The sequence below is a fragment of the Jaculus jaculus genome, chromosome 4, assembly GCF_020740685.1.
Source record: "Jaculus jaculus isolate mJacJac1 chromosome 4, mJacJac1.mat.Y.cur, whole genome shotgun sequence".
NCBI classification, from domain to species: Eukaryota; Metazoa; Chordata; class Mammalia; order Rodentia; family Dipodidae; genus Jaculus; species Jaculus jaculus.
In genome coordinates this window covers 117,635,325-117,651,154 of record NC_059105.1, presented here as the reverse complement: position 1 = coordinate 117,651,154, position 15,830 = coordinate 117,635,325, and the positions used below count along the sequence as shown (strand labels likewise).

The window sequence follows — 15,830 nt, the reverse complement described above, 5'->3', positions numbered from 1 at the left end:
CCTGGAATTCACTATATAGTCTCAGGGTGGCCTTGAACTCATGTGTTCCTCCTACCTCTGCCTCCTGAGTTCTGGGATTAATGTCTGGCTTTTTTTAAAATTTATTTTTATTTATTTGAGAGAGAAGAGAATAGGCACTCCAGGGACTATTAAGCTGTTACAAACAACCAGACATATGTGTCATTTGCATTGGTTTGTCATGTACATTTGGTTAACATGGGTCTTGGGGAATCGAACCTCGGTCCTTTGGTTTTATAGGCAAGTGCCTTAACTGGTAAGTCATTTCTCCAACCCTTTAGCCCAGGCTGACCTGGAACTCACAGTGTTCTCTCAGGGTGATCTCAAACTCAAAGCAATCCTCCTACCTCTGCCTCCCAAGTGCTAAGATTAAAGGCGTGTGCCACCACACCCAGGCTAATTTTTAAAAATATTTTATTTATTTATTTATTTGACAGAGAAAGAGGGAGAGAGAGGGAGAGAATGGGTACACCAGGGCCTCCAGCCACTGCAAACAAACTCCAGTGGCCTGCGCCCCCTTGTGCATCTGTCTAACGTCCTGGGGTCCTGGGGAATCAATCCAGGGTCCTTTGGCTTTGTAGGCAAACACCTTAACCACTAAGCCATCCCTCCAGCACAATCTAATGTTTTTATTTTACTTTATTTATTTATTTGAGAGAGAGAGAAAGAATGGGCATGCCAAACAAACTCCAGATGCATGCTTCCCCTTGTGCATCTGGCTTATGTGGGTCCTGGAGAATTGAACCGGGATCCTTTGGCTTTGCAGGCAAGCACCTTAACTGCTAAGCCATCTCTCCAGCCCCAATCTAATGTTTTTGATACAGAGTCTCAACTTGCTAGATTGAAGTGATCCTCCTACCTCAGCCTTTCAAGCAGCTAGGATTATAGGCAGACCCTACTTTGTCTCTGACATCTTATTTAAAGGATCTCCATCCTTCTATCCAAGGATATGAGCCCCTCATCGGTACCAAAAGCTGAAGTCCTCATCCAGCATCCCACAGCAGTCCCCACCCTCGCTTCTAAGGTCTCCCATCTGGTTATCTTGCTTACTCCCCACGTGAGGCAGGATGGTGCTACTCACCACATCCGTATTGGGGATGGCTGCGGGCACCCAGGCTCCTGTGGCATCACGATCCTGGTTCTCATATACCTCCTCCAGCACCTGGCTCTTATTGATATCTATGTCCAGCAGGAGTCTAGGAGCAGGGGGATCCCAAATTACCACACCTTTCTGAACTTATTGAACTCATCTGCAGGCCATATGCTCCCCTAAGATGGCATCCCACCTCCTTAGGGCAAGAGAGAGCCTGGCATCCAGGCAGGGTAGCAAGCAAGGCTGCCAATCTGGGGTACTCTCAGGCTCAGTGGCTTTGGCCCCTCCTCTTTGGACCACTACTGACTAGTCCACCCAGGGAACAACAGAAAATCATGCAAGGACTTTCCAAGAACACGCCAGGGATACACAGGCTCAGGGCCTGCACGCCTCATCTTACCTCCTCTGAGGTTCCACTTTCCACTTGTCCTGCCAATGCCATCCGGAAGGTACCTTGAAATCTGTCTTGGGAAGGGTCTTGTGTCCCATGACATCTGAGAAGTTAGGGCAGCGATACAATCCCTGTTGCCCCCACTGGTCTTTATACTTGGCCTGATTCTCATACTGGGGGAGAGAAGGACCAGTTAGTAGCTGCACCCTCTTTAGCACATGGTGCTGGGAATATTGGGGCCCCTGCCTCCCCATCCTAGAAATCTGGTAAAAGTGCAAAATAGAGCCACACCCCCATTTCACGTAGGAGGTTGAGGTTCAGGGGTTAATAGTTTCCCATGTTGCTCAGCTAGAAGAAGGGCGGTGCACATGTTAAGTCCAGTACCTTTAATCAATGCAACCAGCCTATTCCCTGGTCACTGCTCATCTGGGGCAATCCAGTCCTGCTCCACCCTTGACCCCCTGTACTACTCTTTTATTTATAATTTTTAAATTTTATTAATTTACTTATTTGCAAGGAGAGAGAGAGAACAGACACAGAGAGAATGGGCACACCAAGGCTTCCACTGCAAACGAACTCCAGATGCATATGCATCTGGTTTACGTGGGTACTGGGGAATTGAACCCGGATCCTTTGGCTTTGCAGGCAAGCTCCTTAACCGTTAACTGCTGAGCCATCTCTCCAGCTCCCCCTCCACTCTGTGCTACTCTTAGCCTTTTCTCCCACAATCTTCTTACATCTTTTCTCCACCTCTGCTTCTCCAAGCTCTACACAGGACTACTTAGACAGAATTATACCTCAGTATCCTCAAGAAACTGGTTCCAGGGCTCCCCTGGGATACCAAACTTCATGCTCTGGTCCCTTATATAAAATGGCCTAAGCCAGGCATGGTGACGCACGCCTTTAATTCCAGCACTTGGAAGGCAGCGATAGGAGGATCACTGAGAGTTCGAGGCCACCTGAGACTACATAGTGAATTCCAGATCAGCCTGAGGTAGAGGGAGACCCTACCTTGACAAAACAAAACAAAAAACAAATAAACAAACAAAACCCGGCCTACCATTTGCATATTTTGAATAATCTATAGATGACACAATATCTTGTACATGTAAATAAACAGCTGTTCTGGTGTACTGTTAAGGTCATAATGCCAAGGAAAAAGGATGTGCACATGTTCAGTACAGATGCAGCCATCATAGGCACAAGTACATTTTTAATTCACAGTTGGTTGAACCTGTGAATGTAAAAACTGCAGGCATGGAAGGCCAAGTATATCATGATATATTTATCCATATATGCAATTTAAAATGTTTTATTTATGGAGAGAGAAAAAAAAGTGAGAGCCTTCAGTGGCTGCAAATGAACTCCAGATGCATACACCACTTTGTACATTTGGTACTGGGAAATTGAACCTGGGTTGTCAGCCTTTGCAAGCAAGCACCTTTAACTGCTGAGCCATCTCTCCAGCCCCCAATATTTTTTTAAATTTTTTTGTTTATTTTTATTTATTCATTTGAAAGTGACAGACACAGACAGAAAGAGGCAGAGAGAGAGAGAGAGAGAGAGAAAAATGGGCGCGCCAGGGCCCTGCAATGAACTTCAAACGTGTGCACCCCCTTGTGCATCTGGCTAACGTGGGTCCTGGGGAATCGAGCCTTGAACCGGGGTTCTTAGGCTTCACAGGCAAGCGCTTAACCGCTAAGCCATCTCTCCAGCCCACCCCCAATATTTTTAATGTGTCTGTTCTTCCTTTCCTTTCTTCACCTCCCTCCTATGTCCTCTATCTCTCTCCTCTGTCTTTGAGTCAGGGTCTTGCTAGCCTCCAATTTGCCCTAATCTTGGTGCTTAAGTCTCCCAAGTACTGGGATTACAAGCATGCACCATCTGGCTACAAAAAATATTTTATTTTCATTTTGGAAGTTTAAAGGTCTGTATTGTGGAATGCTGTCCTCCGGGCAAGACACGCCCATTGCTATACTGAAATAAATCAAAACTCTCACAAGATTGGGCCACCTATTCCCTCATGGGGGTTGGTGCACAAAGGGCTTCTGAGCAGCTCACAGGATGGCTCATCAGGCCCTTCCCTTTCACATGGGTATATAAGCAGTAAATAATTGCTGTGGGAAGACTCCTCTTTGTTGGCACAGCTGCCTGTAAGTTGCCCTGATCATGAAAATAAACCTTCACTCATGTTCCTTTAAGTAACTCCAGTTAAACTCGTTGCTTCACAAATTGGACTTAGGTGTTTCTTTAGTCTATCAGTGAACACTATCTGCGGGGAGTAGATGTTTGTTCACATTACCCTAGGAGGTCTCACAACAGCCTGACACAAACTTTATTTCTGTTCTGCTGTCAGAGCTGCTCCTAGGCGCTCTCCCAGGGTACCAAGGTTATCTCCTACCTTCTGCCTTGATGTGCCTGGCTGCTCAGCCACACTCTAGGTTGATAGTTCTATGAGCAGATGCTTCATGTCCCAGGACCCCTAATGTGGCCTGAAGGTCCAGGCAGGGCCTGTGGTATAAAGGTCCCAAGCTGCTCTCTGTTTTTGACAAGGTCCTCAATCATTTGATCATCCCACACACTTTGAGAAAACGGACAGCAAGCTTCCAATAAGCCTTTGTCAGGGACAGCGTGACCAGGATGAGTGCTCCCTTCTGCTACCCCATGCCTAATCTTGTCAGCAGGGACCTTGGGCTGGCAGTATGTGCAACTGCTCTGGCTTCTGCTGCCTCTCAGACCCCTCTCATAATTCTCAGGACCATTTTGCACCATATCTGGTACTGGGGTACTGTGGCTTCACCCTCCTTGCCCTAACTACATGCCCCACTGTCAGACCAGCTCTTCCCACGTGCCCCACTCTTCCCTGGCTTGGCCCTCCCTCCATGGGCCTGGGCCTCAGCTCACCGTCTCTGCATACACCACCATGTGGCCCTGATGGAGCAGGTGCAGACGCTTGCTGTCTTTGACATTGCCGAACCACATGCAGACCCGAAGGTGGGCTGGGAGCGTGTCCTTCTGTCCTTCACCTTCCGGGTACTGAGCCAGAGGCAAGTCAATCCCGTGGGAGTGACAGTGCCGTGAGGACAGGGGTGTGGGTGAGGGAAGGGGCACCTACTCTAGAATGGGCCACACTTGCCCCATGCCTGGAGTCCTAGGAGCAGAGGTCTTTATGCCTGAATTGGGTGTTGGAGCCAAAAAGTCTGTAATAGTGCTGAGGGTGCATAAGGGCCTGATCCTTGGCACCAGGAAGAAAAAGCGAGTGGCAAAAAATACAGAGAAAAAAAGTGAATGGGCCAGGTGTGGCGGTGTACTCCTTTAATCTCAGCACTCAGGAGGCTGAGGTAGCAGGATTGTTGTGAGTTCAAGGCTGCCCTGAGACTACATAGTGAATTCCAGGTCAGCCTGGGCTAAAGTGAGATCTTACCTTGAAAAGCAAAACAAACAACAACAACAAAAAAATGAATGGCGCTGGGTGTGGTGGCACACACCTTTACTCTCAGCATTCAGGAGGCAGAGGTAGGAGGAATGCCATGAGTTCAAGGCCACCCTGAGACTACATAGTAACTTCCAGATCAGCCTGAGCTAGCGCAAGACCCTACCTCAAAAAACCAAAAGGAAAACAAAAAAATGAATGGCCTTTTAGAGTAGGAGATGACATGCAAATAGGTCACTCTGTGACCTAGCACAGAAAAGGGGAGGTGAGTCTCCCTGGGGAGTCAAAGAAGGCTCCATAGTGGGAGGTAATCAGGAAGCCATGGGTGAGACTAGCCATCATTTACTGCCTGCTAAAAATGCCAGCATTTTGCTTTAATCTTCACATCCCACCATGAGGTAGGCCTGGTGGCCAGCAGGTCCATTCTACTGAACAGCACACTAAGGCCTGGACAGAATCAGGAGTTGGCCCTGGCCATGCAATCAGTGAGGGGCAGAGTAAGATTCAAGTCACAGTGGTTCTTGTAGGGGAAGAAGGCCTTCCACTGGCCTTCAATAGAGTGAGGGCCTTTGTATGATGTTGGAAAGTTCAATAGCAGGTACATTTAGGGTTAGGGAGTTTCAGAGAGGTTCACCTGTTGAGTGTTGGCTAGGGCAGGCCAGAGGGATACCCCTTTTCTAGGAGGCAGTGGAGAGCCACAGAAGGTCTCTGATGACCTTACCTCCCCTCCAAGGAAGAATTCTGTCATCAGGGCAACATAGTGTTCAGGGTTTCAGTCAGTCTTGTTTTCTAGTATGCTTCTGATACCAAGGGGCTGGCGCCCAAACCTTACAGGCACTGAATATTCTGGAGGTCACCCAGCCATGGTCCAGGGGAGAGAAGACAAAGCACTAGACCAAGTGGTCATCATGTGAGTGGTAAAGAAGTGAATATTTAGTCTGTTGTGCTTCGAAAAGGGGCCAGGGAGAGAGCAAAGTGGGCCATGCTCTTGCGGAGGCTCCACGGGGCAGTTCTGCAAAGCCAGGGGTTCTTTCTCTCCAGGGATTGTGGGGGTGGGTCCTAATATTCCCCTGAAGTCCCTCTGCATCCCCACCTGCAAGAGGAGGCTCTGAATCTTTCCACAGAACTTGCCAGAGTGCAGGGCCCCAGCCGGGGAGTAGAGGATAGTGTGGGCAGGCACCCGAGCAAAGGCCACTCGCTGCTCCTTGGCCATCAGCCAAATCATCACATCGGGGAAGTTCATCTGGGGCTTTCAAAGTGCGAGGGCATCAGCATTAGCCCTTCTGCTGCCAGCTCCCAGCCTCGCCACCGGGCCCGCGCATCCAGCACTCACCTCGGGGAGTACAGCATTGAGGCGGCGCAGCCAGGCCTCCACTGTGGCCACCATGTTCCTGGGCTTGGCTTCCTTGGCTCCTTCTGCTAGCTCCTGCAGGAGGAGGCTGCGAAGCTGCCACTTCTTCCTGTCCAAGTTGGTGGCTTCCGGATGACTGGTCATGCAAGGCAGAGGGCGCCTGTGGCCAGGACACAGTAATAGGAGGCTGGACTGCTCTGACTCCCATCCCCCTACCGTTGTGGCCAGTGTGCCCTTCCTGGCCTGGAGCCCCGCCCCACCCATCATCACTGGCTTGGTCCCTTAGGAAGCTGACCCACTGTGGGTCTTGCCCAGAGCTTTCATTCAGCCTTTCCTTCCATCCCAACCCTGTAATGTGCCAGGCCTGGGCCAAGCACCTCTAATGAGAAGGGGTGTGTGCCAGGGGCAGGGACCAACCAAACCCTGGTAGGGAGCAGGAAGAAGTTTTCCCACGAGTCCCCTGGAAAAAGCAGAGACCTGAGGAAGCCACCTTGGGTGGGCGGGGCAATGGGGAGACCCGTGGAGCTGGGGCAGTGTGGGCTTATATAGATGGAAGGGAAGGTGGTGGTGTTCTGGGATCGTCAGGTTGGGGGGATGGGATGGTAGGGTGTGTGCTTGTCAGATCAGGGCCATTTTCTAGAGGAGACTACATAGGAGGGGGAGATGGCTCTATGTTGGGTTCAAGCTGGGGAGGATGAGAGCAGAGCTCACACTTCCCGGGGTGAGGTGTGTTCCCCTTGCGGCTACTTGGAGCCTCTAGCCTTTTCTTTCAGCCTAACCCAGCCCCAGCCAGGGAACCCCAATCCTACTTGCAGTCCTCCACCAACTCCCTCAGCAGCTTCTCCCACTGCTGGAGTACAGCTGGGTCCCTCGGATTCCGCATGGACTTCAGGGTGTCCAGGTTGGCTTTCTGCCCATTAGGAAAGAGAATGCTGGCCTTAGCATGGTACTCTTCTGGGACAGGCTAAAGGGCTGATGGGCCCAGGAGGGTTTCAACCAGGAACTGAGCACCTTTGAGGGGCTCATTAAAGGGGTTCAAAGCTGTCATATGCCCTAGCCTGTGTGACCCTCTTACCTACTTCTTATTATACAACAGAAGAAATGGGTGGCGAAGAGATAAGAAAATGGTGTAGATTCCCAACCCCTGAGTTTCCATCGAAGTGTGAGAAAGTCCTGTCTTAAGTGGAGGTACAAGACATAGCTCTCCTCAGACTTACCCCCATGGTAAGTACCTAAGTCTTTTTGTGATGCGACCCCTCCTAGCCTCTCTGACTTCCACATGCCCCCACTCAACTTGTTACTTCAAAAGCTGACACATCATCATGACTTTGCATTTCATTCCCTTTGTCTTTCCACCTCACCTCCCATGAATTCTTCAAGACCTGATGACATTACCTCCTTTGTGAATACTTGCTAACTGCTCTCTTTATTCCTTCCCCTGCTCATCTCTCTGATCCTAAATCTCTTAGCACCCATATCTCCATGGCCCTAGTTACACATATACACAGGAACTAGGTGCATATCTGACTTCCCCAACTACTGATCAGTCTATGTTTATTAATCGTTGTTGTGTTTGAAATGTCTAGCACTGCATCTGGCATGCATACCTCAAAGGTCCAAGTGCATGTTGCAATGGTCTCCTAGGTGCCCCGGCCTCTCATGTACCACACCCTTCCTGTTCCACTCAATTCTGATACGCACCAGGCGGTCCCGAGTGACATGAAGAAGGTTGAGGCAATTCATGCGGAAGCTTATGTCCTCCCAGTTAGAAGTCACAGTCACCACGGGCTTTATGTTGTACCAGGGTACATAATGATAGATGTTTCCTGATATACAAAGACAGAATGGAGAGTGTCTGAGAGACCCTGGAAGATCTCCCCTGAACCATATTATTCCTCTAGCAATGCTAACTGCCCTCCCCACTCCCCAGCATGAGCCTACATCACAACCTAAAGTGAACTTAGCCAGCCCCAATGGAGTATCCACTTTGCTCAGAGGATCACATAGCTTTTCTACATCCCTTGTTTGCACACTGAGAAAATCAGGCCAGCATTATCAAAGTACACTCATGTCAACTCAAATTAGAACAGCCAAAAGTTGGAAACAGTCAGAATAACTCTCCACTGTTAAAAGGATAAACAAATGATGGTAATGAGTCATCTTTCAGTCTCCTCAGGGAGTGTCAAGGACAGATAACCTGTGGATACTAACATCACAGATCCCCAACTCCTTACATAAAACGCACACCATTTACATAGAACATACCCATACCAGCTCTATTAAAGCATCTCTAGATGATGGAAAAATAAACTGATGAGCAAAAACGTGGCACATGCCTTTAATCCCAGAACTTAGGAGGTAGGAGGACCACTCTGAGTTTGAGGCCAGCCTGAGATGACATAGTAAATTCCAGGTCAGTTTGGCTAGAGCAAGATGAAAAATACAAAAAGAAAGAAAGAAAGATGGTAGATAGATAGACAAACAGACAGACATATAGAAAGGGAAAAAAGAATGTATATGATTTTTTTCTTTAGAAAGTAAAAAAAAAAAAAAAAAAAGAGCCCTTGGTGAAGGTGGAGTAGAGGCACAGAAGTCCCAGGTGTGTTGGTATTCTACTTCATAACCTGGGTTTGTTTGCTTCAAGATTACATACTGGATTGGGCTTCTGTGTGAGAGTGAAAATACTTAGTAGCAGAGGCCAGTAAGTTGAAAAGGAGACATAAAGGGAAGAGAAAGGAAGGGAGGAGGATACTGAATAGGTTGATATTGTATATATGTAAGTACAATGATTGAGATGGGGAGGTAATATGATGGAGAATGGAATTTCAAAGGGGAAAGTGGGGAGGGAGAGAATTACCATGGGATATATTTTGTAATCATGGAAAATGTTAATAAAAATTTTAAAAAAAAGATTACATACTGAACACTTTAGTTTCTGTAGTTTTCCAGAGGTATATTATCAAACATTTATGTAAGAAGTTGAGCCAGGCATGGTGGTGCACACCTTTAATTCCAGAACTCTGGAGGCTGAGGTAGCAGGATCACTGTGAGTTCCAGGCCAGCCTACAGAGTGAATTCCAGGTCAGCCTGGGCTAGAGTGAGACCCTACCTTGAAAAACCAAAAACAAAAGAAGAGGAGGGAGTAAGGGGACAAATTTGAAAAATCAGTGAGGAGCTGAGTATCGTGGTATGCAGCATTAATCCCACCAGATGTCAGAAGATTGCTGTGAGTTTGAGGCCAGTCTGGGACTACAGACTAAGTTCTAGGCTTGCCTGGGCCAGAGTGAGACCCTACCTTGAGAAAGAAAGAAAGAAAAAAAGAAAGAAAGAAAGAAAGAAAGAAAGAAAGAAAGGAAGGAAGGAAGGAAGGAAGGAAGGAAGGAAGGAAGAAAGAAAGAAAGAAAGAAAGAAAGAAAGAAGGAAAGAAAGAAGGAAAGAAAGAAAGCGGGAGGGAGGGAGGGAAGAAGGAAGGAAGGAAGGAAGAAAAGAAAGAAAGAAGGAAGGAAGGAACAGTGAGGGTCCTGATGAGCTGGGAATTCACCCAGCTGTTTCTTAGTCCTAAGGACCATGATTTGGCTTTGAACTTAAGTTGATACTTATTTACAACATAAGTATAAGTTATCATTTGTAACATGACAAAGACAAAATCAATATGTATAATACAGTGTGTGGAATGGTGAAAAATGCCATGGAGAAGAATAAAGTAGGGAAGGAAGAAACCATATGAAATAGGGTGGTTACCTAAAAGCCCTTCTGAGCTCTAGAAGATTCCAACTGTAGCAGAGAGATCACAAGATGAGAAATATGGATGAGAGATTTAAAAATATGGAGGGCAGTACTTGCTTTGGCAACACATACACTAAAATTCAAACAATACAGAGAAGATTAGCATGGTTCCTGTGCAAGGATGACATGCAAATTCGTGAAGCGTTCCATATTCTTTGACATGTACTTGGGCTGAGCCAGTATCACCTACATTGGAATCATCACTGTTTTACTGAGGACTGTTAAGAAATGAAGTTTCAATAATAATAAATAAAAGATGGAGAACAGAATATGAAGGTCTGCATAGGATAGAGTGAGTTTCAGAAAGCAAAACCATCTTAGAATTTTGCAGAGTTGTTGGAAGATAGCAGTCAGAATTATTAGAAGATGCCGTTTCTGACTCTGATACTGAGAGAACAGGCAGAATGATAAGCAGTAAGCAGAGGTGATGGCTGGGCTCGCAGCGGGAGCATGGGATACAAAATGGCAAGTTTCCTCGTCTTTCTTGGAGGGTTTACAAAAGCAACAAGAAGAAGGAAAATAACTCCATTTCCAGCAAACAAGAAGACATATATAATCTGCAGACTCAAATTACACATAAGGATTGCCAAAAGCAACTACTCTGGGTCTCCACGGAAGCGCGGAGGAGTGCAGGCAGCAGAAGTCACCTAGGGGAAGTGGATTCTGAGACCCACAGCAGGAAGCACAGCTTGATGGAAGCTAACAGTGGAGAGTGCCAGCAAAAACCCACTTCCCAAGGAATGCAGGACCGAGGAGGAATGTAAGCCTACCGAACTACAGAACAGGTTGAAGAGAAAACAAAACCACTAGCGGAAAGGTAACCTAAGAAGTCTCAGGGAGCTTTTGGGACCTCCAGGCAATTCAGTGAGGGACATAAAAATGAGCATAGGGGTAAGAAAAGTTACCAAAGGAAATATAAACAGATGAAAATGGATCAGGGAGAAAATGACAGATACAGAAAGCCACAGAGAATCATTAAATGCATCAATGGGGCCCCTGCAGTAGGAAAGAAAACACTGGGGCACAGTAAGTATTGTAGCATATAATTTATGAACGTTCACACAGGAAAAAAAAAGAGGGTTTTAACAAATGGTGCTTCAACAATCAAGTATCCACATGCCAGTTAATTCAAGTTGAATCACAGAGCTAAATGTCAGAACTAAACAAACCTATAAAATGTTTAGAAGAGGAGCTGGAGAGATGGCTCAGAAAAGTGCTTTCCACGCAAGCCTGGTGATTTGAGTTCAGATCCCAGCACCCACGTAAAGCCAGATGCACAGGTGGTGCATGTGTATTCCGTTTGCAGTGGCAAGAGGTCCTGGTATGCCCATACTCTTTCTGTATCTTTAGTAATTTTTTTTTTTTTTTGAGGTCTTAGGCTGAGTTGAACTCAGTGTAGTCCCAGGATGGCCTTTAACTCACAGTGATCCTCCTACCTCTGCTGAGTGCTGGGATTAAAGACATGAGCCACTATGTCCAGTGAAATTTTTTTTTTTTTTTTAGAAAAGAAAACCAGGAGCAGCATGCAAGGTGTGGGGGCGCACGCCTTTCAATCCCAACACCCAGAAGCAGAGGTAGGAGGATCACCATGAGCTAGAGTGAGACCCTACCTTGAGAAACAAAAAACAAGCCGGGTGTGGTGGCGCACGCCTTTAATCCCAGCACTCGGGAGGCAGAGGTAGGAGGATCGCCGTGAGTTCGAGGCCACCCTGAGACTCCATAGTGAATTCCAGGTCAGCCTGAGCCAGAGTGAGACCCTACCTCAAAAAACCAAAAAAAAAAGAAAAAGAAAAAAGAAAAACAAAAAATGGCTGGGCATGGTGGTGCATGACTTTAATCCCAGTACTTGGGAGGCAGAGGTAGGAGGATCACCATGAGTTCGAGAACACCCTGAGACAACATAGTGAATTCCAGGTCAGCCTGAGCTAGAGTGAGACCCTACATCAAAAAACAAAACAAATTAAAAAAAATAAAAGTAAACTCACAAGGTGTGGTGGCACACACCTTTATTCCCAGAAGAGAAGCTTCTCTTTTCAGAAGGCAGTGACATTGGGATGACTCAGAAAGCACCATGGTGCTGAGAAGTGACAGAGGAGTGTTCAGCACTGAAATATCTATCACACCTTCCAAGGCTCATGGTCCATTGTGGAAGAGTTGGCAGAAAGAATGTAAGAGCCAAAGGAAGGGTAGGACTATTTCACAATGCATTCTTCCAGACACAAAATGGCCTGGATATCCATTACCTAGCAGTGCCTGACACTACCTACACAAGACCATCATAACAGGAGGAAAAGATGATGACATCAAAATAAAAGAGAGACTGATTGAGAGGGGGAGGGAATGTGATGGAGAGTGGAGTTTCAAAGGGAAAAGTAGGGTGAGGGAGGGAATTACCACGGGCTATTGTTTACAATTATGGAAGTTGTCAATAAATAAAAGTAAACTAGGGCTGGAGAGATGGCTTAGCAGTTAAGCGTTTGCCTGTGAAGCCTAAGGACCCCCGTTTGAGGCTCGATTCCCCAGGACCCATGTTAGCCAGATGCATAAGAGGGAGCATGCATCTGGAGTTCATTTGCAGTGGCTGGAAGCCCTGGCATGCCCATTCTCTCTCTCTCTACCCCCTCTCTGTTGCTCTCAACTAAATAAATAAATTAAATAAACAAAAAACTTTTTAAAGTAAACTATGTATTGTTGGAAACTTTTACCCTGGGGAAAAGCAAACATGTCTTCACCCCAAATAGGGCTCAGATGGCAGACCAAAGTATGATTATACCAATACCAGTTCGGTGAACCAATGAATTTATTGGGGGTGGGTCATCTACAGAGCATAGAGAAGGGTTACTTTTAGGAATGTGGGTCCCCCAAAGCAGCCACTTTGATGGAGATTACTGTTTCAAAATTATTCCTTGGGTGCTCCTTCCTCAGTCTCGGGATGAGGACTTACTTACAGAGCATCAGGACCCTAAAGCAACACAGAGAAGTCTCATTCCACCCTGAATGACAACTTCCCTGTGGCTGCTTCTAGAAGATCCCTATCCCTGTCCAGGGGTGTGAGACCACAGAGCAGTCCTCCAGTGGGGCTCACTATATGGATTACCCCTGTGAATGCTCCTCTCTCTGCCTCAGGGTGAGGACTGACTTCCTGAGCATGGAGACTCCAGAGATATCACCTCAGTGGAGTTCACTGTTGCTCCAGTGTGGCTATGACACCCATAAGCCTGCCCCCAACACTACACTGCCTCCAGGAGGCCCAAATTTCCAAATTGTCACCAGCATTCAGAACACATGAGTTTATGGGGGCACACCTGAATCAAACCATCACAGGTGCCAAAGTAAGTCAAATGTGGAAATAAAGTGTTTTTCAGCAACTAGTGTTGAATTGGATAACAATATAAGAAAATATTCTTAATCCCTTCCTCACATCATATTCAAAATTAAGTCAACTCCAGTAGAGTGTGCAGCACTGAGACATCTCTATCCCACCCTCCAAGGCTCAGGTTCCATTATGGAAGAGGTGGTGGAAAGAATGTAAGAGCCATCCAGACACAAAGTGGTTTTCATATTCATGACCTCACAGTGGCTGACATTATCTACACAAGACCTGCAAAATACGAGGGGAAAAAAATGATAGCATCAAAATAGAAGAAAAACTAGTTGGAAAGAAAAGATTCAGTGGAGAAGGGATTCAGAGGGGGAAAGGAGGGTGGGAAGAGGGGGTTATGATCATAGTATATTGTCTATACTTATGGAAGTTGTCAATAAATAGTTTTTAAAAAGAAAAAAATCATGGGAGAAAAATAATTAAGTCAACTAGATCATCGACCTAAACAAAGGAGCTGAAACTACAAAGTTTGTAGCATGAAACAGTAGAGTGTCTTCAGGATCTTGGGTTACAATCTAAGACAAATATTCCTCAGACCACATAATATACTAATAAAAGAAAAGATAGTCTGGGTGTGGTGGTGCACACCTTTAATCCCAGCACTCAGGAGGCAGGGGTAGGAGGATCACCATGAGTTCAAGACCACCCTGAGACTACATAGTGAATTCCAGGTCAGCCTGGGCTAGAGTGAGACCCTACCTTAAAAAAAAAAAAAGACAATCTACACATTGAACTTCATCAAAATTAGAAACTTCTTATATTTTATTTATTTATTTGAGAGAGAGAAGGAGAGAGAGGGAGGCAGAGAGAGAGAGAAGAGAGAGAATGGGCATGCCAGGGCCTCCAGTCACTGCAAATGGACTTCAGACACATGTGCCACTTTGTGCATCTGGCTTACATGGGTACTAGGGAATAGAATCTGGGTCCTTAGGCTTCGCAGGCAAATGCCTTAACTACTAAGCCATCTCTCCTGCCCTAAAGTTAGAAACTTCTACTGGCATGGTGGCACACATCTATAATTTCAGCCCTTGGCTATGGCAGGCATGAAGATCTTAAATTCAAGCCACACTACCCCCTAAAGATACCAAACCAAACCAACCAAACAAACAAAGAAAGAAATGATCCTTCAAAGACAGTGTTTGAGCCAAGTGTGATGGTTTGTGCTTGGAATCCCATCACTCAGAGAATGAGGCAAAAGGATTGAGAGTTTGAGGCTAGCCTCTCTATGGAACATGTTCAAGGCCAATGTGGGCTACACAGTGAGACCTTGTCTCACAAAACAAGACACTTTTGAAAACTGAAAGTCAAGCTACACACTAAAAAAATACTCGCAAAATATATTTTAGAAAGGACTTGTGTCCAACATAAAAAAGAATGTTATTGGGGTGGCTTAGTGGTTAAGGTGCTAACCTGCAAAGCCAAAGGACCCAAGTTTAATTCCCCAGTGTCCATGTAAGCCAGATACACATGGTGGTGCATGCATCTGAAGTTCATTTGCAGGGGCTGAAGACCCTGGCATGCCCATTCTCTATCTACCTCTTTCTCTCTCAAGTAAAATAAAATTTTTTTTAAAAATCAACAATTCCATATAAAAAAACAAAAGGAAAGAAAGGCAAAAAACTGGAACTAAAAAAAGATGTGAATGCCACTCTTCTATATTTTAAGCTGGGTGATGAGATCATGATACACAGATCTGGCAAGCGATTCAGTACACAAATCAATATGAAAGATACTGCCAAAGAGGATAATGGAGAAAAAGATGAGTAAGTTTATTTTTTAAGATGAGTAAGTTTTTTACAGAAAGAAAAAACAATGTCTATATACAGATAAGTAGTCCTCATCCACAATGAGGAAAAAAAATTAAAATCATGTGAAATACTGTTCCACCTCCACTAGATTGACAAAAATTAAAAGGCTGGGTTTAACATCAAGTACGGTGAGAACATAGCATAATAAGAATTCTCATACCATGCTGATGAGAGTGTAATTTAGTATAATCACTTTTGCTTTGAGATTCTGTTCCACTCCAAGGTATATAATTTAGAGGAAGCCTTGTGCTTGTGACCAGGAGACATGTACAAGAATGTTTACAACAAAGTTATTATACTAACAAAAAAGATGCAGCCAAAATGCCCATATACACTACATAATTTGTGGTCTAATTACACAGTGGAATGTATACAGAAATGAACTGTAGCTACACATAGACTCATATACAAATGTAAAGTTGAGTAAAAGATGTAAGGCAGATGAGCACACACTGAAACAGTCTGCTTACATATGGTGGAAAAACTGTTGTTTCAGGTTCACAATACAAGCAGAAAAGAAAATCTAAGGTTGTAGAACCCAAGAGACAGGATCATTATGATTTCTTTG

The 15,830-nt window shown here is 45.6% G+C and overlaps 1 protein-coding gene and 1 non-coding gene across 2 annotated transcripts in view; one reads left to right on the top strand and one right to left on the bottom strand.

The window, feature by feature from the left end:
- Positions 1–15,830, bottom strand: part of Fer1l5 (fer-1 like family member 5) — a 67,071-nt gene that overhangs the window by 14,335 nt on the left and 36,906 nt on the right. The window contains exons 20-26 of the mRNA XM_045147676.1: positions 7,988–8,112; positions 7,096–7,196; positions 6,269–6,446; positions 6,029–6,184; positions 4,407–4,538; positions 1,512–1,675; positions 1,100–1,214 (exon numbers count right to left, since the gene is read on the bottom strand). Coding sequence (XP_045003611.1) covers positions 1,100–1,214; positions 1,512–1,675; positions 4,407–4,538; positions 6,029–6,184; positions 6,269–6,446; positions 7,096–7,196; positions 7,988–8,112 — 971 coding nt within the window. The remainder of the gene's footprint in view (positions 1–1,099; positions 1,215–1,511; positions 1,676–4,406; positions 4,539–6,028; positions 6,185–6,268; positions 6,447–7,095; positions 7,197–7,987; positions 8,113–15,830) is intronic.
- On the top strand, positions 10,122–10,228 carry LOC123460404. Its single transcript, XR_006636969.1, has one exon. It is a non-coding gene; the product is annotated as a U6 spliceosomal RNA (small nuclear RNA).